The sequence below is a fragment of the Folsomia candida genome, unplaced genomic scaffold, assembly GCF_002217175.1.
Source record: "Folsomia candida strain VU population unplaced genomic scaffold, ASM221717v1 Fcan01_Sc052, whole genome shotgun sequence".
In the NCBI taxonomy this organism is placed as follows: Eukaryota; Metazoa; Arthropoda; class Collembola; order Entomobryomorpha; family Isotomidae; genus Folsomia; species Folsomia candida.
The window spans coordinates 403913-425469 of NW_019091244.1; the positions used below are offsets into that span (position 1 = coordinate 403913).

The 21557-nt window shown below is 39.5% G+C and overlaps 3 protein-coding genes across 3 annotated transcripts; 2 read left to right on the plus strand and 1 right to left on the minus strand.

The window, feature by feature from the left end:
* The first annotated feature begins 5871 nt into the window (after nucleotides 1-5871).
* Nucleotides 5872-6904, plus strand: LOC118433439 (monocarboxylate transporter 12-like). Its single transcript, XM_035845370.1, has 4 exons — nucleotides 5872-6152; nucleotides 6295-6483; nucleotides 6552-6719; nucleotides 6794-6904. The coding sequence occupies exons 1-3, from the start codon at nucleotides 5924-5926 to the stop codon at nucleotides 6629-6631; spliced, it is 498 nt and encodes a 165-aa protein (XP_035701263.1). The 5' UTR covers nucleotides 5872-5923; the 3' UTR covers nucleotides 6632-6719; nucleotides 6794-6904.
* A 276-nt stretch (nucleotides 6905-7180) lies between these two features.
* Nucleotides 7181-9814, plus strand: LOC110862247 (monocarboxylate transporter 9). The gene is made up of 7 exons (XM_022111427.2): nucleotides 7181-7533; nucleotides 7608-7741; nucleotides 7807-7925; nucleotides 8010-8121; nucleotides 8204-8422; nucleotides 8504-8591; nucleotides 8668-9814. Exons 2-7 carry the CDS (start codon nucleotides 7670-7672, stop codon nucleotides 8937-8939), a joined length of 882 nt encoding a protein of 293 aa, XP_021967119.2. The 5' UTR covers nucleotides 7181-7533; nucleotides 7608-7669; the 3' UTR covers nucleotides 8940-9814.
* A 7551-nt stretch (nucleotides 9815-17365) lies between these two features.
* LOC110862248 (beta-xylosidase/alpha-L-arabinofuranosidase 1-like) lies at nucleotides 17366-21260 on the minus strand. The gene is made up of 4 exons (XM_035845366.1): nucleotides 21147-21260; nucleotides 19380-19717; nucleotides 19007-19247; nucleotides 17366-18919 (listed from the first exon to the last, which is right to left on the minus strand). Exons 1-4 carry the CDS (start codon nucleotides 21216-21218, stop codon nucleotides 17366-17368), a joined length of 2205 nt encoding a protein of 734 aa, XP_035701259.1. The 5' UTR covers nucleotides 21219-21260.
* Between the last annotated feature and the right edge of the window lie 297 nt (nucleotides 21261-21557).

The window sequence follows — 21557 nt, forward strand, 5'->3', positions numbered from 1 at the left end:
TCGTTTTTGCCACACCGAATATTCAACCTGAGGGCTGCTCTTCTTGTCAATTCCAAAGTTGATACGTGGTTCCAAACCTTGTCCACTGTTCGCAATGATTTAATGTCTGATATTGTTAGATATTTGCAGATTTCTCTCATTACCTGTTGGTTAAATATAAATTGTTACTTGCATTATAGTAAATCACACCAATTTGAACAAAGTTGCCTCACCAGTTCATCAATTTTTATTAGGCCTGGCAGACTGCAATATAATAAAGATCAAAAAGTAAAATCAATGTGGTGAATCACAATCGAAAACATTGATAAACAATGTCTTACGCAGAAGGAGGTGAGGGATCGGGTGACTTTGGCTCTTGCAAAATTACTTTAGTCTCTTTCCAGTTGACAGGTGGGGTTGCAGTGGAAGCAGCCTGGAATCAACCAGTCTTTAAAAGTTGTACCTATTAAATCTTAATTTTTGCCGTATCTTCTTTTTAAATAATTTTTAAATATTTTTTTTCAAATAATTTTTTTTCAACACGTTATCTTCTTGATGACATTTAAAACTTGTTAAAAACAACGTTCAAGCGACTAAAAATCATTCATTCTAAACCATTCTAAACCCTCAAAAAAAATACGCGAGTCTGATAATTATTTATTCCCAAATAAAACACATTCGTTATTTTTCTTTGGATTAAATTTTATTTTTACCTGTTTGTGAGACATGATGACGGTGGATTTAATCGTAATGTTGTAATGTAAGCCTTTAACCAAACTAAAAAAAATGTAGCCAAACGGTAAAACGGAAATGTGTTATCCAAAATCAATGATCACGACGGGTGAGCGCCTTTCAGCTGACAACCTCAGTATAATGGTTTTAGCACAATGTGAAATGTTAAAAATTTTTTGACTTTGTAATCAATCACCCAGTCCTGTGAATGGAAATTTCGTCGTCCAGTGATGAGTGAATATGAATTCAAAGTATTCAGTGATGTTTGACGTTAATTCCCGATGGATGTGAGGTTGGTATATAAACAACAAGGCGCAGTTGAGCGCCACGGACGGCTTTGGGGTGATTGCATGGAATATGAAATAAACTAGGGGAAGAGGAACGACTCATGCAATGTATTGGAGTGAAGCTTATGGAAGAGCTCAGCAGCCAACCAGCGGAGCTTAATATTATTTTGTTCTTCCTGCAAATGGGCGGCTTTAACAGATCGGCCAAATAACTGTGTGCAGTTTCAGCATGAGAAAAAGCTGATGCAATTCAATCACCACCACATGGTTTCCTTTGCGTGGCAAAGAAAAATACAGTTCCAGTCCGATCGATTTTTAGCCAGCTTAAATTTCTTCAATTAATTATTTAAAAAAGTTACTTGCAATTAAACAGTGTACCCCTCGGCAGTACATGGTAAGTACACATATCTATTTGCACATTAAATTATATAATACACATGCACACGTACTGTAAACATTACTTGAGCAATTTTTTTTTTAATTAAGACATTAAATACATTGGGTTAATATTTTCCAGCCTCCACGTGTCCCTGCCTTCAAATGAAGTGACCCAGCCGTGGGGGTCACCACCACCAAGGACACTGAAAATAACCTGTTGTAAATATCCAAGGTGTGCTAAAACAGAACATAAAAATCCGGAAGCTCAGTTTTATCAATTTCCATCCCAGCCAGACAGGTCAGGCGTGTTAATAAATTAAATGGAAAATAATTTTGGCATTCTAATAAAGAATATTAAGTTGCAATATTTTCTATCGCTTCGATTCAAGAAGTGGTGTGAGTATTTGGATCTCGATTGTCAAAATGTTCCCCCCGTCTCCATGATTTGCGACCTACATTTTAAGGATGATCAGTTTAACAATTCTAAGAAGACTAAAACCATCCGCCCTTCCATCAAGATTTTTTGTGTCGCAGGAGCAATTATTAACAGTTTCTACACCCAGTGAAATTATCCGACCTAGTCCCAGTATTAAATTCATCCCTATTTTACCAAAAGAAGTAACATCAATTGCCGTGCCACCGCCGTCGTTGGACGTGTCGCAGCCGGAAATTAGTGGAAGCTTCGAGTCGCCTTGCTCCCCATCGTCATCCGTATCTAGTCCTCGACCTCAATCCAACATTTCGTCACCTGAAACCAGTCCAAGTTCAACCACGGACAACAAAAAAAGGATTCGCCAACTGCAACAGAAACTTCGTCCACCGAGGGTAAAAGTTCAGCCAGAAAGGATTATGGAAAGTCTGAATGAAGTTATGAATGATGCATACAGGACCAGTAGTATTAACGGGCAAAGGCGCCCCACAGGATTGATTTGGAAGTAGCCCAAAAGTATTTTTATTGAATTTAACTGCAAATCCAGACATTCCTTGTATTGCTCGGTTTGTGAATGTCATGTCCATATATATTTTACTATTTCTGAAATAAACGTACGAAATGAGTGAAAATCTTTTTCTTTTTACAATCTCCAGATATGTATAAAATTAATTATATTTAAAGTATCTGCGACTAAATGTCCCACTAATCTCGAGTCATTTCGGTTAAACTGCTGGCAGCAAGCGGGTCGCTTTTGCACAATCAAATTGATGTTTCTCAGAGCTACATATTGCACCTAAAAATAATTCGAGAAGAATAATTAATATGTTGATATGTCTTTGTTTGTAATACAACTCAATTCTTTCATAAATGGCCCAAATGATTACCTCTGGTTCTGAAGACAACAATATACCAAACAACATTAATTCTTTAAGAAACTTTTCCAACCATGCACGTTGTGGCGACGGTGATGACGACGATAAGCCACGTTCCGGCGGCTGTGGCACGTCTTGCGACGGCGGAGACACGCCGGGTGTGACCAAACGGGAAGGTTTGACCTCTTGCATTCAGACGTCTTTATGTGTCTCAGTATTTCCAATTAATTAATTCAGCAAGAACGCAATTCCAATAGCATTTTATGCATTTGTCATGTTGATAGTAATTACAAAAACCACTAGGGTAATTATTTTTACAAATTTAATTGTAGTGAGAAATGTAAACACAAATTTTATGCAAGAGAGCAAGCATATGGTGAACTGATTTGGAGCGGAGGAGTACATAAAGCATGGTGGTGGCTGGCTGCCAAAAAACTGAAGCAAAGTGGTGACGGGGGTATAGAGTAGAAAAATATATTATGCATAAATGGCAAGACGTTTGGTATAGAATAGGAAAAATATATTATGCATAAATTGCAATAATTTCGTATGTAGAATCTATATTATAAGCTAGAAATGTCTGTCGAAGGAATTTGTCCTAAACGGAAGTCAAAGTGGGGAAAGTAAAGTTTTGAATTGGGCGAAAATTCAAAAATTTTAAGTTGAAACAAAATTATTGTTCACTTAAAACCGCTCCCAAATATCCACTCCCTTATAATCAACATCAGACAACCACCATCACTATCTGATAATCAGCCATGATAACCACTCTCAGATAACAGTCAGTGCAATGCATACCGCTACACCAACAGTTCCGTGCAGTGTGCACATGTTTGCACTACACAAGATTGACGTGTCGAGTCTTGAACTGTTTGTTTAGTGTGCACATGTTTGCACTAAACAAGATTTACGTGTCGTCTCATAAAATGTTTGTTTAGTGTGCACATGTTTGCACTAAACAAGATTGAAGTGTCGAGTCTTGAACTGTGTGTTTAGTGTGCACATGTTTGCACTAAACAAGATTGTGGTGTCGTATCATAAACTGTTTGTTTAGTGTGCACATGTTTGCACTAAATAAAATTATAGTGTCATGTCAGCACAGGGTCGACGAGTTGTATTGCGTCGTCACGCCGACGATTGTGCTGTGCGCAAAGCTGACACAGTTCGTCTGCGGTTGGATGTCTGGTAGTGGTTATCTGGGAATAGGGGTATGGCGATGGTTCGTTTTGGATGGTTATCTTGAATCGTTAACGTGGCATTGTATCACGTGTTTTTTGTTTGAATTGTTGTGTCTCAACTTTCCCTTCCTCCATGTATTCAAATGGCGATTTTGAAAAATGTTCACCGCCTTTCGTTTTTAACAATATGAAGATATTAATGCACCTAAAAATCGGTAATTTTTAGGCTTACATAGTTAGGAGATAAAAATTTTGATTTTTTCTTCAATGAGGAAATATTTAAATTTTATTGATTATTTTTCATCTATTTTATATTTATCTTCTTGTTGAAGAAAAAAATCAAAATTTTTATCTCCTAACTATGTAAGCCTAAAAATTACCGATTTTTAGGTGCATTAATATCTTCATATTGTTAAAAACGAAAGACGGTGAACATTTTCAAAAAGTAATGTGGTGGAATTGTGCACAATCCCATTTTATTTCCTTGGTAATCAAATAAATTCTCGCCCGGCGGGAGACGGGCTTATATGCTAGTAGAAAAATATTTTCAACTACGCAGCTTTAATTACTCAACTCATATATCGATTTCCGTCATGTTCGGATTTATTGACTTGACTTTCACGCGGCATAAAGGAATTAAATTAGTTTTTTGCACTATTTACCCACGCCACTGAATATACCAATTGATGCAAGTCAAATTTGGCTACATAAGGTAGGATGTCTGTACGCTAACTGACTAACGAGGCCTTAATTATGAAGTTTAAAATTTGGTGTTAAACATCTATATTATAAGCTGGAAATGTCTGTCGGCAACGAAAGTGAAATTGCAACAATTTGCAACTACGACCAAATTCAATCCATTCTCTTTTTACATCTTAAAATTACATTTTGAATTCTAACCAAATATGATAACCGTTTCAGCAAATGACAACCAGTGGACAAATGTGAAAAAGATGGAATAAACGCTCACCCGACAGGAGAAGGGCTTATTCGCTAGTGTTATATATATTTGTCTCAATTTTATGACATAACTTTAATCGTGACATCCGCTGGGAGCATTTCAAAAAGCGCTCGAAAAGGGTTGTAGAGATAAAAATTAGGAAAAGTTTGGCGAAAACCGTTTTCAAAAATATTGACCCGCCTTTAAGCTAAAACTCGCAGAAAGCCCTGTTTTTTCAAATTTGAGCACCTCCCACTCCGCGAGAGGGTGGAGTAAAAACACCGGACTTGGACCGTGGACCCGGATAAATCAGCTCTACAAACGCTGAGAATGTTATCCAAATAAAAATTGTGCGGGTGTGAAGTGACTTTGGTTTTCATTCTCAAAACTAGAAAGTTTTTTATAAAAATAGGTTTACCTACCTTTTAACCGATTTCCAAAATGTCTCTGGAGGAAAGGATGGGGACAAATTGCCTGGTCAGCTTTGCTGTAATTTGATACATTTTTATTAAATTATTACCAAAATCAGGAAAATCGGCACATTTTTAATCATTTCTCCGCTCTGGGAATTTATTTTAAAATTATGAACGACAAATTTATAGTCAGTGAGGTCATTAATTAAATGGTGATGAGTTTTTTGACTAATTTTTAAAGAGTTGCAGTTTTTATGAGAGATTCTTAAAATTGACAACGCCTCTCTCAAAAAAGGTGTCAAAATCTGGAGTGTATATTTTTTTTTAAAATTTGAAACCACCTGCTCTACAAATTTGTGGTTAATATTTTGATAAATGCATAAAATACAGCAATAAAACTTACCTGGATCAATTAGGCACTTTTTGGCAAATTTATAAAATTTTGATGAGATTGCAATATGGCACAAAACAAGCAATTGTTATATGGAGAGAGAGAGAGAGAGAAAGCAAGAGGAGAAAAATGAGACTCCAGTTTGGAGCCAACCATGATTTTGTTAACTTTATTGTTTTTGTCCGAATATTCTGGTTACAGCGATTATTTTTTAAATCTTTATAAGATTAGAAGTTGGTCGTCATAATTATTATTGGCCCAACTTAACTTTCTGCTTGTCTAGTTGGGTGGTTGTTGCTGTAGTCTTTTTCATAAATCTGATGGCTGACGGGGTCACATTTTCCTACGGCGTGTTCCTCCCCATAATCCAGAAGGAGTTTGGGACGTCGAAAAGCACGACGACGACCTGGGCTGGCAGTCTTTTGGCGTCGATGCCCTTGCTGTCAGGCCCCATCGGGTCCACCCTCACGGATCGCTATGGTTGTAGGAATTGCACCATTGTGGGTGGAATTCTGGCTACGCTGGGATTTATCTTGTCGTATTATGCCAGTAAGTTCTGATTTATTTACATGATGATTGATTACAAGTTAATTGACATTTTAATACCCAATTTGTCGAATTTTATACACATTTAAAAGTCAATTATTATTAGTAATTAATTAATTAACTAACTCTTGCTTTGCAATTGCAGTTTCAATTCACATGCTCATTTTGGCGTTCGGAGTGATCACGGGATTTGGTTTGTCGCTGTGCTACGTGGCGGCGGTTGTGATAGTGGCCTATTATTTTGATAAGAGACGCTCACTCGCGCCGGGCCTGTCCATGTGTGGCGGTGGGATTGGAACTTTTATGTTTGGCCCCCTGAATTCCTATCTCATTGGTGAGTCCGGAAGTAGAGAATATTAATTACTAATTAATTAATTAATAGATGATTTTCGTGATTTGCAGAAGCGACCAGCTGGAGAGTGACCTTGTTGGTGGACGCCGGGTGTTTTTATTTAGCCTTTGCTTCTGTGCTATCCTCATGAAAGACTTGGAATGGAGCAAGAAGAGTAGTCGAAAGAGGGAAAAGGTTCTCCAGAATGAGCACGACCTTAATACTCAGACTCAACTAAAGTAGGTTGATAACCTTTATTGATTACTAACATAATTTGAAGATATCTTAATCATCCTAATCTTTGCTGACCTAGCCTGAATGGAGCAGGGGGTGGAATGTACTCCATCCCTGAAGGAGGAGGAGGAACTGCCTTGATTGGACTCTAGAAATCTGAAAGACTTTGCAATTCTGCCGTTTGTATCCCACATTTGTCCGTGAAGCGGAGCAGCTTTGTCTCAAGAACAACAACAGCACGTCCCACTACGTCAAAAATGGAGGAGGAGGAGGAAAAGGGATTCGCTACTATTCGAATAATTATGCCGGAGGTTTCACCTCTGGAGGTGGTCCTATCCTCGTTCCGGCCCCTGTCCCACCTCGTGCAGAGAACAATGATCTCAGTAATGAAGACAAAAGTGAGAGTGGTGGGCAAGACAGCGTCGCGGAAGGAGACGACGAAGGGGGCCAAGCTATCATAAAAGACGACAAGATGATGATGATGATGGAGGAAAATGAAAGCGACTCGCCCCTCCTCGTCGCCGCGAACAATAACAATAATTCCAATAACAACGGGGAGGTCAAGAAGTCAGTCAATAACTTGTGTGACCTTCACCACCACAACAATCTCAATTCTCATCTCCAACAAATGAATACAAAACCATTCAGCAATAATCAGAGTAGTAATAAGACTAATGGAAAAGGAGAAGTGACGTCGTCGCCGTCGCCATCACCAAACAATGAGAAGAATGGCGTAAACAGTAGTTGTAACGGAGGAGCAGGAAACATGAGCACATTGGAGAAGCAGGCGATGAGAAATTATCTTGTGCAGCATACGAGGTATGTATGTGGGTCCAGGTTTAGTGAATAATTAGCTAGTTGATTGATTAATTATTTTACTAATGACTAACTAGGAATTGGGGGAATCATCGCAATTCTTTAACGTATCGCAGTGCTGAATTTGAAGAGAAGCCGAATGCGCCCCCTCCGACCTGCGACGTCATGTCCGGATATCATTTCGGTAGCCACGGCGGATGATAATACGCCGGTTAGTTAATTATTGTTCTAATTAGTTTAATTGAGGAGAATTGTTGAGTGATTGTAATTAATTAGGAGTGGAAAGCCGCCCTGCAGGATATTTACGTCTGGATGCAAGAAATCTTTGCCCTGGATCACTTGAAAAATACCAGATTCGTTTTGTTCATCATGTCCAATTTTCTTTTGTACATGTGGTAAGTAAATTGTGATGGGTGGAGAGTGCGTCTTGTAGAATAGTGATAAGTACTTACGCACATTTCTACCTGTCTCCCTCCCAGGTATGACATCCCATTGACCTTTCTTGCCGACACTGCCACCGGCTTGGGCTACTCGGAAGGAGAAGGAGCCATGTTGGGAAGTGCGATCGGACTTTTAACCGTTTTCGGAAATGTAAAGAAATTTAATCCGTTAAATTAGGAAATTAAGTATTAATTATTATTATTCAACTTTTATTTGTGATTTCGTTTTGCAGATAATTTTGGGGTATTTGGGGGACAAGAAGTGGGCAAATTCCGTGACGATTTATGGCCTGTGTATTTCCATTTGCGGCATCGTGACCGGCCTGATGCCCTGCCTCTTTGGGAAGTTGTTCAGCATGGGGCTCACCTACTACTTCCTCGTCTTGCTCTGCGGCGTGTTTGGCTTGATGATTGCGGCAAATTACTCACTCACACCCGTCATCCTACTTCAAGTAACGAGAGAAAAATTATAGCCACACGTAATTAATTAGTGAAAGTGAATGATAACTAATAATTACCTGCTTAACGTTTAGGTCGTCAGTTTGGAAAAGTTTACCCCCGCGTACGGTCTTCTCCTACTTGTGCAAGGGATCGGAAACCTGATCGGACCACCCATTGCTGGTATTTTACATTCATTTCTTCATAAATTTGACTAGAATTTGTGACTGGTGCTAACCCCTCATTTCTCCCTGTGCAGGCCTCCTCTACGACTACACGGGAAAGTACGCCTGGTCATTTTGGATCGCTGGGGGTGGGATCTTCATCTCCAACTTTTTCATCCTCGCCCCAATCTATCAACGCCATCAAGCCCGGTACGAAGAGTCGACTCGGGACATTTCCGCCAGTCGCAGCAGTGGACGCAGCAACAGCAGTTGTGAAGAAGGACACAGAGGAAACAGCGCCAGTCCGACGCCAAGCATCCTCAAAGATCTCGACAGGAAAATGGGGGCAGGGGAAAACAATGCGTGAAAAAAAGTTCACTAATTGAACGCAATACTTAGTACTTACTAACGAAGAATGACACATGCAGAACAGAAGATTTTTACTAACTCACACGCAGCAAGTAAATTAGTGGCTTAATAATCGCAATTAAAATTAATTAATACCGAAGAAGAAGCGAAAATATTCATTGTTTAGTTCCATTTTAGCTCAAATAATCCTAATTAAACGTTTACATTCAATTAATTCCAAAATTAGTGGATTAGTATTTAGTTTTTTGTATTTATGAATTAGCAATTTCTTTTTTTTTGTTATTCATTATTGACTCGATATTTTTTTAAGACTTAATTTTTTGACATATTTCTGTGACCTTTGAAGATGAAACTAGTTTTGTATCATTATTTATTTATTTACTAGAAATGAATTAAGTTTAAAACTGAATTGAATACTTGAGAAAAAAAGACAGGAAAATTTCATTACTTGACTAATTAAGTGATTATGTATGTAACTTAATTATTCATCCCAGTAATAATTATAATAATTAATTACCCTGTGAAAATAATGTGTTCTATATTCTTGTCTTTAATGCAATGACACTTTATTTATTGTTAAATTGTTGTCGTTGCTAATTATTAATTTTTGGACTGATTTTTTGCCAGGATAAAAAATTTAAATGTGGTTCATAATAAGCAATTCATTATTTATTTCTCTAGAATTAATTATTCAAACGTTTAAGGAAGTATCCACTACAGGAGAAAGATAATACTGATTACGGTTAAAAATTAATTAGTCAATTGTTGTTGTCGTTGTTCCAAAAATATGTAACCTAAAAAAAAGTCACATAAATACTATTGCTCACTTAAATATTTAAGAGTAAACGAAGTAAGTACGGTTGGTTTCTGAAATGCGAAATGTGATTTCTCGGAAACTTATTGAAGAATCTGTGGTGGTAAGCATAGTTTTTTGAATAAGGCGATGACGAAAAAAATGGATAATTTTGTGTATATGTATGCAATGACGGAGTAGTAGAAGTGTCTAGGTTTTTTCGCCAAAGATTTCTCGCCCGCTTTATTTCTTATGGGGAAATCCTTGGCTAGGTTTTTTCGTCAAAGATTTCTCGCCCGCTTTATTTCTTATGGGGAAATCCTTGGCTAGGTTTTCTCGCCAAGGATTTCTCGCCCACTTTATTTCTTATGGGAGAAGCCAAAGATTTCTCGCCCGCTTTATTTCTTATGGGAGAAGCCACGGATTTCTCACCCACTTTATTTCTTATGGGAGAAGCCACGGATTTCTCGCCCACTCTATTTCTTATGGGAAAAAAGACGGGTCCTCATCACACACTTCTTATGAGGAAAAAGAGGGCTCCTCGCCACATACTTTTCCTTACGGGAAAAAATACGGGTTCTCGCCACCATACATTGCCTTATGAGGGAAAAAGACGGTTAGGGCTTCTCGCCACAAGGCCTTTATAGCATGGGTATGTATTGCAAGGATATGCTGACTGCTTATAGTAACCAAAGTCTCAGATGTATTTTCATGTGTCGAAAAATAATGGCGGGACTTCTCAAATTGCCCCAAATATCTCAGTTTACCCCCGTGCCATAGATTATCCTGGTGTCTCTGATTACCCCAAATTACTAAAATTACCCAAAATCTCAAATTACCCCAACAATGTATTTCTTATGGAAAAAAATCTTTCAGATGGGGGTACATGGGTTGAGAAGAAATGATGGCGGGACGTTTGAGACTAAATTATCAAAAATGTCTCAATTTACCCTATTTGTCTCATTTTATTCAAGTATCTCAATTTACCCCAATTGTCTCAAATTCCCCACTTATCTTAAAAACCATCAACGAATCATTTTACCTCTATATAGACAAGTAATACTCATTCAATTCTTAGTTACTCGCAGAGTCTTCAAGTTTAAAAATGCCTTTCTACTGTGTGCCCAAACATTTAGTTTGGTTGAGCCTTTTTATCTTGGCATTTGATATAACGTTACTCGTAATAATCTGCTCATATTCCATAATTGAAAGTGGAAAATCAAACCAAACCGGTTACTCATGGCAACCAAAATCACAGATGTGTTTTCATGTGTCAATAAATATTGGCGGGACGACTCAAATTACCCCAAAATTTCTCGAATTGCCCCAAATGTATCAATTTACCCCCTGTGTCATTGATTTTCATGTTGTCTCAATATACCCCAAATGACTAAAACTACCCCCAAAATCTCAAATTACCCCAATAATGTATTTCTTATGGGAAAAAATCCTTCGGTTGGGTGTACATGGGTTAGTAAGAAATGATGGCGGGACATTTGAGACTTGAGGTCTCAATTTATATTCTCCCAAATTATCCAAGTGTGTCAATTTACGCCCAAATGTCTCATGTTACCCCATTTGTCTCAATTTATTCAAGTATCCCAATTTATCCAAATACCTCAATTTACCCCAATTAAATATTTCAAAGCACCCCAAATATTCCAAATTACCCCGAGCCTTTTCTACGGCTCCGCCCAACGGCTCTTCCTTACAATACATTTCTTATGGGAGAACTTATTCCCATAGCGTTTAAGGATAGACACCTTTGTTATGAGACCAAGGTATGTGTATGGTGTAGTAAGTCATCATGTAAGGGTATGCCAGTATTTGTTATGTCCCCTCCTATGCTTTACGTTTTATTATGGATAGAAAAGGTTGAAAAGGTGGAGTTCGACCTTTTTGTTGGTGGTAGTGTTGATACTAATAAGCAAGTTACGAGAAAAAGATTGAAAAAAGGTAGAGTGAAACGTTTTCTGAAGCTAGTGGTGATACTAATGATGACACAATTTTTCACCAACGTTTAAAACAGTACTTATGAAGGTTTATCTACAAAAGTATAGCGTTATTTGTGAAAATATGATATTCACGCATGAAAAAACTTATTGTTTTAAAAACATGAAAAATTATATATGAAAATTGTTTGCAGTAATGAGATGAAATAACAGATCAGAAGTATTTATAATTAGCATTTATTGTCAAAGATTTGTTAAATAATTCTTAAAATTGTGTGTTTATTTATTATGCGCAGTAAATTTGACTGGGTTCTTGTCTAATGTAAACCTGTCCCATTTATTTATTATCATAAGTAAAGTTGGGATATGTAGGTCAGGCAGTGCCTAAGTACACAGCACACAAACTTTTAGAAAAATTATCTCCCTTTAACTTTATTGCGTTAACAACAAAACACTAAAACCACTTGATTTTTAAGCCGAATTAAAAGACAATGTTGTTGCTTTGCACAAGAATTAGAAGGTTTTTGATCTTTTATTTTGAGTAATTTGGAAGTGGACAGTTGTTCATTTAGCATTGAGTAGGTTTCAACGTTTTCTTACTGGTAATCAAGCGTATGGATTATCATTTGGGAGACCTTCAGATGATCTTACGATATCAGTAAGTAATTTACGAGTCACAACCATTTCTCCATTCTTTGCCGCCTGCATAATAGACGCTATTACATTTTTCACATGCTCCCCAAACGTTAACATTTTCTCCTCTTGGGTTTGGGGGAGTTCTAGAAACTGCATCAATTTTGTTAACACATTCATCGAATCTTCATTGCTTAGCATCAATTCTACTCCATGAATATGATACTCAGAAAGTGGTTCACCCCAAAAATCTACACGGTCAGGCTTATGCAATGTCCGACACACCTTACAGCATTCACCAGAAGTTCCACTTGCCTGACTTTCTGTATCATCTTCTCCCTCTTCTTCGTCCGAAGACGCGTCTGAACTTGAATCTCGGCTGTCCCCTTCTCTACTACAATTTGACAGCTTGTTCCTTCTTCCACCTCGAGATCGTCTTTCTTTTTTTGCTTGGGGTTCATCATCGGAGCTAGTTTCGTTGGACTCTGATGTGTCCGCTGAGTCATCCTGGTTCGTTTCAGCATCATCAGAATCAAACAACGTCACTTTGTGAAACCCAGTTTTATGAGTACTTAAAGCCTGTTCAGAATTGAAGTGTCTGGAGCAGCGACTACATTTGTAAACCATCTTGATATCACCTCTCTAGGTCAACTGTCTGACGATAACAGCAATCTCTTCTTTTATACTGGTCCGAAATTATTGAGCCATCTGAAAGATTTTATGATTTGAGGTAAATTCATATGTTTACACATGTAATTACATATGCACACATGTGTACACGCACAAATGTATGCATATGTGCACACACATATGTATACATATGTACACATATGTACACATACATATGTATACATATGTACACATATGTACACATACATATGTATACATATGTACACATATGTACACATACATATGTATACATATGTACACATATGTACACATACATATGTATACATATGTACACATTTTGGCAAATGGGGAGGTGCCTCAAAAGCTCTACCTCCATATGATCAATTGATTTGATTTTCCACCTCACTCAGTCCAACCCTACTCAATTTGGGGGTTAGGTTTAATTAAAATAAAAATTTGATTGCAAAGTATGATAATTAAATATGAATGAGTGGAACGAGGTGCAACTTTAGGCTCAAGTCAAGATTTGAGCCTAAAGTATGAGAGACTGAAGAAGTCTCTCATTTGCACCACGTTCCAATCATTCAGATTTAATTATCATACTTTGCAATCAAATTTTTATTTTAATTAAACCTAACCCCCAAATTGAGTAGGGTTGGACTGAGTGAGGTGGAAAATCAAATCAATTGATCATATGGAGGTAGAGCTTTTGAGGCACCTCCCCATTTGCCAAAATGTGTACATATGTATACATATGTATGTGTACATATGTGTACATATGTATACATATGTATGTGTACATATGTGTACATATGTATACATATGTATGTGTACATATGTGTACATATGTATACATATGTGTGTGCACATATGCATACATTTGTGCGTGTACACATGTGTGCATATGTAATTACATGTGTAAACATATGAATTTACCTCAAATCATAAAATCTTTCAGATGGCTCAATAATTTCGGACCAGTATAAAAGAAGAGATTGCTGTTATCGTCAGACAGTTGACCTAGAGAGGTGATATCAAGATGGTTTACAAATGTAGTCGCTGCTCCAGACACTTCAATTCTGAACAGGCTTTAAGTACTCATAAAACTGGGTTTCACAAAGTGACGTTGTTTGATTCTGATGATGCTGAAACGAACCAGGATGACTCAGCGGACACATCAGAGTCCAACGAAACTAGCTCCGATGATGAACCCCAAGCAAAAAAAGAAAGACGATCTCGAGGTGGAAGAAGGAACAAGCTGTCAAATTGTAGTAGAGAAGGGGACAGCCGAGATTCAAGTTCAGACGCGTCTTCGGACGAAGAAGAGGGAGAAGATGATACAGAAAGTCAGGCAAGTGGAACTTCTGGTGAATGCTGTAAGGTGTGTCGGACATTGCATAAGCCTGACCGTGTAGATTTTTGGGGTGAACCACTTTCTGAGTATCATATTCATGGAGTAGAATTGATGCTAAGCAATGAAGATTCGATGAATGTGTTAACAAAATTGATGCAGTTTCTAGAACTCCCCCAAACCCAAGAGGAGAAAATGTTAACGTTTGGGGAGCATGTGAAAAATGTAATAGCGTCTATTATGCAGGCGGCAAAGAATGGAGAAATGGTTGTGACTCGTAAATTACTTACTGATATCGTAAGATCATCTGAAGGTCTCCCAAATGATAATCCATACGCTTGATTACCAGTAAGAAAACGTTGAAACCTACTCAATGCTAAATGAACAACTGTCCACTTCCAAATTACTCAAAATAAAAGATCAAAAACCTTCTAATTCTTGTGCAAAGCAACAACATTGTCTTTTAATTCGGCTTAAAAATCAAGTGGTTTTAGTGTTTTGTTGTTAACGCAATAAAGTTAAAGGGAGATAATTTTTCTAAAAGTTTGTGTGCTGTGTACTTAGGCACTGCCTGACCTACATATCCCAACTTTACTTATGATAATAAATAAATGGGACAGGTTTACATTAGACAAGAACCCAGTCAAATTTACTGCGCATAATAAATAAACACACAATTTTAAGAATTATTTAACAAATCTTTGACAATAAATGCTAATTATAAATACTTCTGATCTGTTATTTCATCTCATTACTGCAAACAATTTTCATATATAATTTTTCATGTTTTTAAACCAATAAGTTTTTTCATGCGTGAATATCATATTTTCACAAATAACGCTATACTTTTGTAGATAAACCTTCATAAGTACTGTTTTAAACGTTGGTGAAAAATTGTGTCATCATTAGTATCACCACTAGCTTCAGAAAACGTTTCACTCTACCTTTTTTCAATCTTTTTCTCGTAACTTGCTTATTAGTATCAACACTACCACCAACAAAAAGGTCGAACTCCACCTTTTCAACCTTTTCTATCCATAATAAAACGTAAAGCATAGGAGGGGACATAACAAATACTGGCATACCCTTACATGATGACTTACTACACCATACACATACCTTGGTCTCATAACAAAGGTGTCTATCCTTAAACGCTATGGGAATAAGTTCTCCCATAAGAAATGTATTGTAAGGAAGAGCCGTTGGGCGGAGCCGTAGAAAAGGCTCGGGGTAATTTGGAATATTTGGGGTGCTTTGAAATATTTAATTGGGGTAAATTGAGGTATTTGGATAAATTGGGATACTTGAATAAATTGAGACAAATGGGGTAACATGAGACATTTGGGCGTAAATTGACACACTTGGATAATTTGGGAGAATATAAATTGAGACCTCAAGTCTCAAATGTCCCGCCATCATTTCTTACTAACCCATGTACACCCAACCGAAGGATTTTTTCCCATAAGAAATACATTATTGGGGTAATTTGAGATTTTGGGGGTAGTTTTAGTCATTTGGGGTATATTGAGACAACATGAAAATCAATGACACAGGGGGTAAATTGATACATTTGGGGCAATTCGAGAAATTTTGGGGTAATTTGAGTCGTCCCGCCAATATTTATTGACACATGAAAACACATCTGTGATTTTGGTTGCCATGAGTAACCGGTTTGGTTTGATTTTCCACTTTCAATTATGGAATATGAGCAGATTATTACGAGTAACGTTATATCAAATGCCAAGATAAAAAGGCTCAACCAAACTAAATGTTTGGGCACACAGTAGAAAGGCATTTTTAAACTTGAAGACTCTGCGAGTAACTAAGAATTGAATGAGTATTACTTGTCTATATAGAGGTAAAATGATTCGTTGATGGTTTTTAAGATAAGTGGGGAATTTGAGACAATTGGGGTAAATTGAGATACTTGAATAAAATGAGACAAATAGGGTAAATTGAGACATTTTTGATAATTTAGTCTCAAACGTCCCGCCATCATTTCTTCTCAACCCATGTACCCCCATCTGAAAGATTTTTTTCCATAAGAAATACATTGTTGGGGTAATTTGAGATTTTGGGTAATTTTAGTAATTTGGGGTAATCAGAGACACCAGGATAATCTATGGCACGGGGGTAAACTGAGATATTTGGGGCAATTTGAGAAGTCCCGCCATTATTTTTCGACACATGAAAATACATCTGAGACTTTGGTTACTATAAGCAGTCAGCATATCCTTGCAATACATACCCATGCTATAAAGGCCTTGTGGCGAGAAGCCCTAACCGTCTTTTTCCCTCATAAGGCAATGTATGGTGGCGAGAACCCGTATTTTTTCCCGTAAGGAAAAGTATGTGGCGAGGAGCCCTCTTTTTCCTCATAAGAAGTGTGTGATGAGGACCCGTCTTTTTTCCCATAAGAAATAGAGTGGGCGAGAAATCCGTGGCTTCTCCCATAAGAAATAAAGTGGGTGAGAAATCCGTGGCTTCTCCCATAAGAAATAAAGCGGGCGAGAAATCTTTGGCTTCTCCCATAAGAAATAAAGTGGGTGAGAAATCCGTGGCTTCTCCCATAAGAAATAAAGCGGGCGAGAAATCTTTGGCTTCTCCCATAAGAAATAAAGTGGGTGAGAAATCTTTGGCTTCTCCCATAAGAAATAAAGCGGGCGAGAAATCCTTGGCGAGAAAACCTAGCCAAGGATTTCCCCATAAGAAATAAAGCGGGCGAGAAATCTTTGGCGAAAAATCTAGACACTTGTACTACTGACGGGTCTTAAAATAAAATGGATTTAAAGATTGATTGGTTTTATCCTGCAGAAAATTTCATCATTAATCAAATTTTCGATCACAATTTCTTCATAAAAAACTATTAGGCCAAATAAGCATGGGCATATCATTTCTTGTATTTTGCTTGAGTAAACCCTTTACGCCAAATATGATAAGGGGCACATGTTGAGGGCACCTTAGGATACGGATATGTATGCAATTTTATGAATAGCTTCGTGCGAGTCAGAGTCGGACAAACATGATTTAATTTATTCACAAGTCATAACCATGAATTTTGATATTTAAACGGCAACACGAATAACTCTCTCCAATTGTCCCACCTGCAGGGTCCAGTCCCCTGGAACAACTTCCCACTCCCCTGCCTCATTCGCCAGGACGAAGTGGTCCCGATTCAGACAAAGGTTTGCCTCCCTCACCTCATTCGCTGAAATATTCTCCAGTTTTTCAAAATCGAGCAAATCCCTAATTGGTCTTCCTCCCTGTCCTGCGTTGGGTGGGGCGAGAAACCAGAGGACCGAGTGATCCCCCGCAGTCACCCCCACGTTCCTCACGGCCAGAGTGACCATCACTGCGCAGTCTTGATCCACTCCTCCGATCGTCGGTATTTCAAGGATAGGGGGCAAGTTAAGAATGCTATACTCGAAGGTTGTGTAGGACAATCCGAACCCGAATGGATAGACGGGCGTCCCCTCGTAAAAACGATACGTCCTCCCCGTCGACGTTCCCTCCGTGGGGCGCATGTTCATATCATACTTCTCAAACTGGGTGATCACTTCGTTCGAGTAGAACGTTTGTGCCAGGCGTCCCGACGGATTGTACCGGCCGAAAAGGACGTCTGCTATCGCCTCTCTGCCCGCCTGCCCCAGATATCCCGCCCAGATGATGGCTCCCACTCGGGGATCATCCTTCCACTCGGACAGGTCCACCACGCCACCCGAGACCACGAAGAGGATCACGGGCTCCCTCGCGGCGGCTAGGACAGTTCGGATGAGTTCAGGCTGCAACCCTGTCAGGGACAAGTTTAACCTGTCATGCTCTTCATACTCGACCCCCTCCTCCTCAAACTGCGCAGCGTTGATCCCCACAAAGAGAACGACGGGGGAGGAGATCGCGGCCAGGGCGGCGGCCTCATCCAAATGCGGGTTCGTTGTGGATATCAAGTCGCAGCCGAATTCGTACTGGGCGTTGGGAAAGGAGGCTCGGATGGCACTCAATGGGGTCGAGATGGAGGAAGGAATTCCATGGTAGTTGGCCAAGAAGGCTCTCGAGGCGTTCAGGTGTGGTCCGATCAAGGCCATCGTGCCTTGTTTTTGTGCCCCCAAAGTAACGGGTAGTGGGGCCTTGCCTGCCTTCCCCAAGACGGGGGAGTTCTTAAGGAGGACGATACTTTGTCGGGCCGCGGCCAAGGCGGCGTCTCGATGAGGTTGGCTGTCCACGATGGGTGGCAGAAGGTCGGTGAAGGGACGGGTCGCATTCTTTTCAAAGTATCCGAGCCGCATGAGGACCCTGAACCCGTTGGCGAGCGCGGTATCCAGCATGGCCGGGGTGACTGCCCCTTCCGCCACGGCGTCTCCCAAGTAGCGGGTGAAGAAGGGACCGTTGTAGGCGTAGCACTCGATGTCGACCCCGGCGTCTAGAACGGCGTGGCAGGTCTCGTTGGGGAACTGGGTGTAGTTGTGGGTCCTTTGGACAAAGTCGACCGCCCCGCAGTCGGACACGATATAGCCCTCGTAACCCCACTCCCCTCGGATCTTGTCGGTCAGTAGGCCTTTATCTGCGCAGGCGGGGATTCCGTTAATGGCCGAGTAAGCACACATGATACAGCTCACGTCCGACTACAAATATGCAAATAAGATAAGAACAGATAAATTTCCGAACGTGTAGCCTGAGTTTTCTGAGCAACCCTCAAAAGAAAAGCCTACCTCTTGTACACAACTCTTGAACACGGGGAGGTACGTGTCCGCCATGTCCTGCTCGTTGACAACAGCGTCAAAGGTGAATCTATCGTTCTCCAGCGAGTGTGCGGCGAAATGTTTGCAGCACGCGGAAGTCTTGAGGAATCCATTTGCAGATTCGTCACCCTGCAATCCGCGAATGAAGTAACGTGCGAATTCCGTACTGAGGCGTGGATCTTCTCCCGGGGTTTCGTGACCTCTCCCCCATCTGGGGTCGCGGTAGATGTTTGTTTGGTGACCAGTACGTCAGCCCTCCATTCCCCACGTTGAAGAATGCTCTGCAATATTGATTGTTCAGAAATGTGTGCAATTTTCGCTTTAAGTATTTATTGTTTAAAACCTTGCTTCGTTCCCCGTTATGTTGCCGACTTGGAAGAAGAGTTCTTTACTGAAGGAGGAGGCAAGGTTGATGGGTTGTGGGAACACGGTCGAGTATTCCGTGGGGGGTCGGAAATGAGCCCCTGGCGCATCGGCGACTCCTTTGAGACCCTCGTTCCACCAGTTGTACGAGTCCAGATCCACGTTTTGAGTGGCACCCTCCGTCTCGTGAACGAGCAGACCAATCTTCTCGGCCAAGGTGAGGCGAAAGATCAAATCCGACACGCGAGCTTCTGTGGGCAAGCTGGAGTCGCAAAATGGTAGATTTGCATTCCTTGGCTTGTCACATTGGCTGGTAAACTAGGAATTTTACATTGGAACAACGGAAAATTTTAATACTTGAATTATCCAGTCAGTAACTTGAGGAATAATACAGTGCCCCTAGTGCTCGGCGAGAGACGAGACCATCTCGAAAATTTCGAGACGAGACGAGATACGAGACGAGACGAGACCAACTTTTTCGTCTCGAAAGATTTCGGGACGAGACGAGATCGAGACGAGACCAACGCCATCTCGTCTCGACAAATCTCGGTCGAGACGAGACGTCTCGATACATCAAAAATTTAGAAATTTAGCAGCAAATTCTCCGTCCTCTAGCCTTCTGCAAGGAGCGAGCAGCTTTGGGAAATGCAGTATCCTTCAAAAATTTTTTTTAGAGACAATAGATAATACGAATAATTATGATCAAAACTTTAACCAATCTGCAAATATTCTGATTTTTACGTAAAAGACACTCAAATATGACACTAACTATATAACTCCAATTATAAATTGTATATACTGCGGGTAACGATTCCTTCGTATCCATATCCCAAGTATTCTTTGTATATGTAGTAACATAAGCTATGACGGTTACGAGTCATTCAGGTATTTCATGTTAGCCTTCGTAAGCTCGTAATTACGTTCATAAGCGATGGGTAGTATCTTAGCATTGGTAAATACAAAATGCATAAAAGATAGTATTAGTGAGGGCTCTAGCGACGAGTAATTAACCACCACGATATAAAAGATACAGAAAGAGATGTTCCACGTCACTCACAGATGGAGTAGGAGTTAACTCTGCGAGTTTGCCATTTAGTTTAACATTGAGGGCCTGAGGGCCTCTGGCGACCTCTCGTATGTGACGTGGAGAGTCATCCCCCTTACTTGCTTAACAAAGAGCAGAGTGCTTCTTCTAATTCTTTATATTCTATGTTCATAAGCCTGCGAAGATCATCTTACGAACCAAAAATTTGACTTATCTGGGTAAAAATCACATACAAGAGATATTGGTACGTTTTGTCAAAAGGTCGTAAGGTTAGTAAGTTTACGTGTTTACGTACTAACAAAAATTGACGTGAAATGACTCAATGGAAGCGTCGTAAAATTTTGTCGTCCCGTTACTAGCTTACGATTAAGATTTATCCTTTATTTTTTTGTGTAAACTACTAGTATGTAGTTTACTATATAAGGAATACAAGGCCAATTAATAATATTCTAAATATTTGCAGTTTGTGTATTTGTATTTTGTAATTATCTGAAGAATACAAAAGATATTTTGAAAAACATGGATGAATGTCGAGACATCTCGTCTCGTCTCGACCGAGACGAGATTCGAGACGAGACGAGATGACAAAATCGTCATCTCGTCTCGTCTCGATTACTTCGTCTCGAGTCACTTTCGAGACGAGACGAGACAAGGCAATCTCGTCTCGTCTCGTCTCGTGCCGAGCACTAAGTGCCCCCATACCTGTTGGGCATGGCTGAGAAAACAGCATGATCCTAGCAGGAGGATAATGCAAGTTAGAGATGAAATAGTCATTTTGGGAGTTTTTGGTTAGGTTAGGGGTAGGTCGTGCTGGTTAGTGATTGTTCGTCCGCAGTGTAATTAGGACTGATCTGGTTCGGATCGAACATGCAAGTTTTAAGAAATTATGAAAACATATAGTGCCGGTAGTTATTTATTTAACCATGGACTCATTTTTTTCTGTCAAGCTAAATGATAATGTCTTACATATTTAGGCCTTAGGTTGAACCAACATGCATACAAATAATGATATATGTAGCAGTTTCGCTTTTCAATCAAATAGATGTCAACAAACGTGATTGAGTGGAATGTCATGCCACACAGAGATAGCATTGCATGAGATGGAGTCATGAC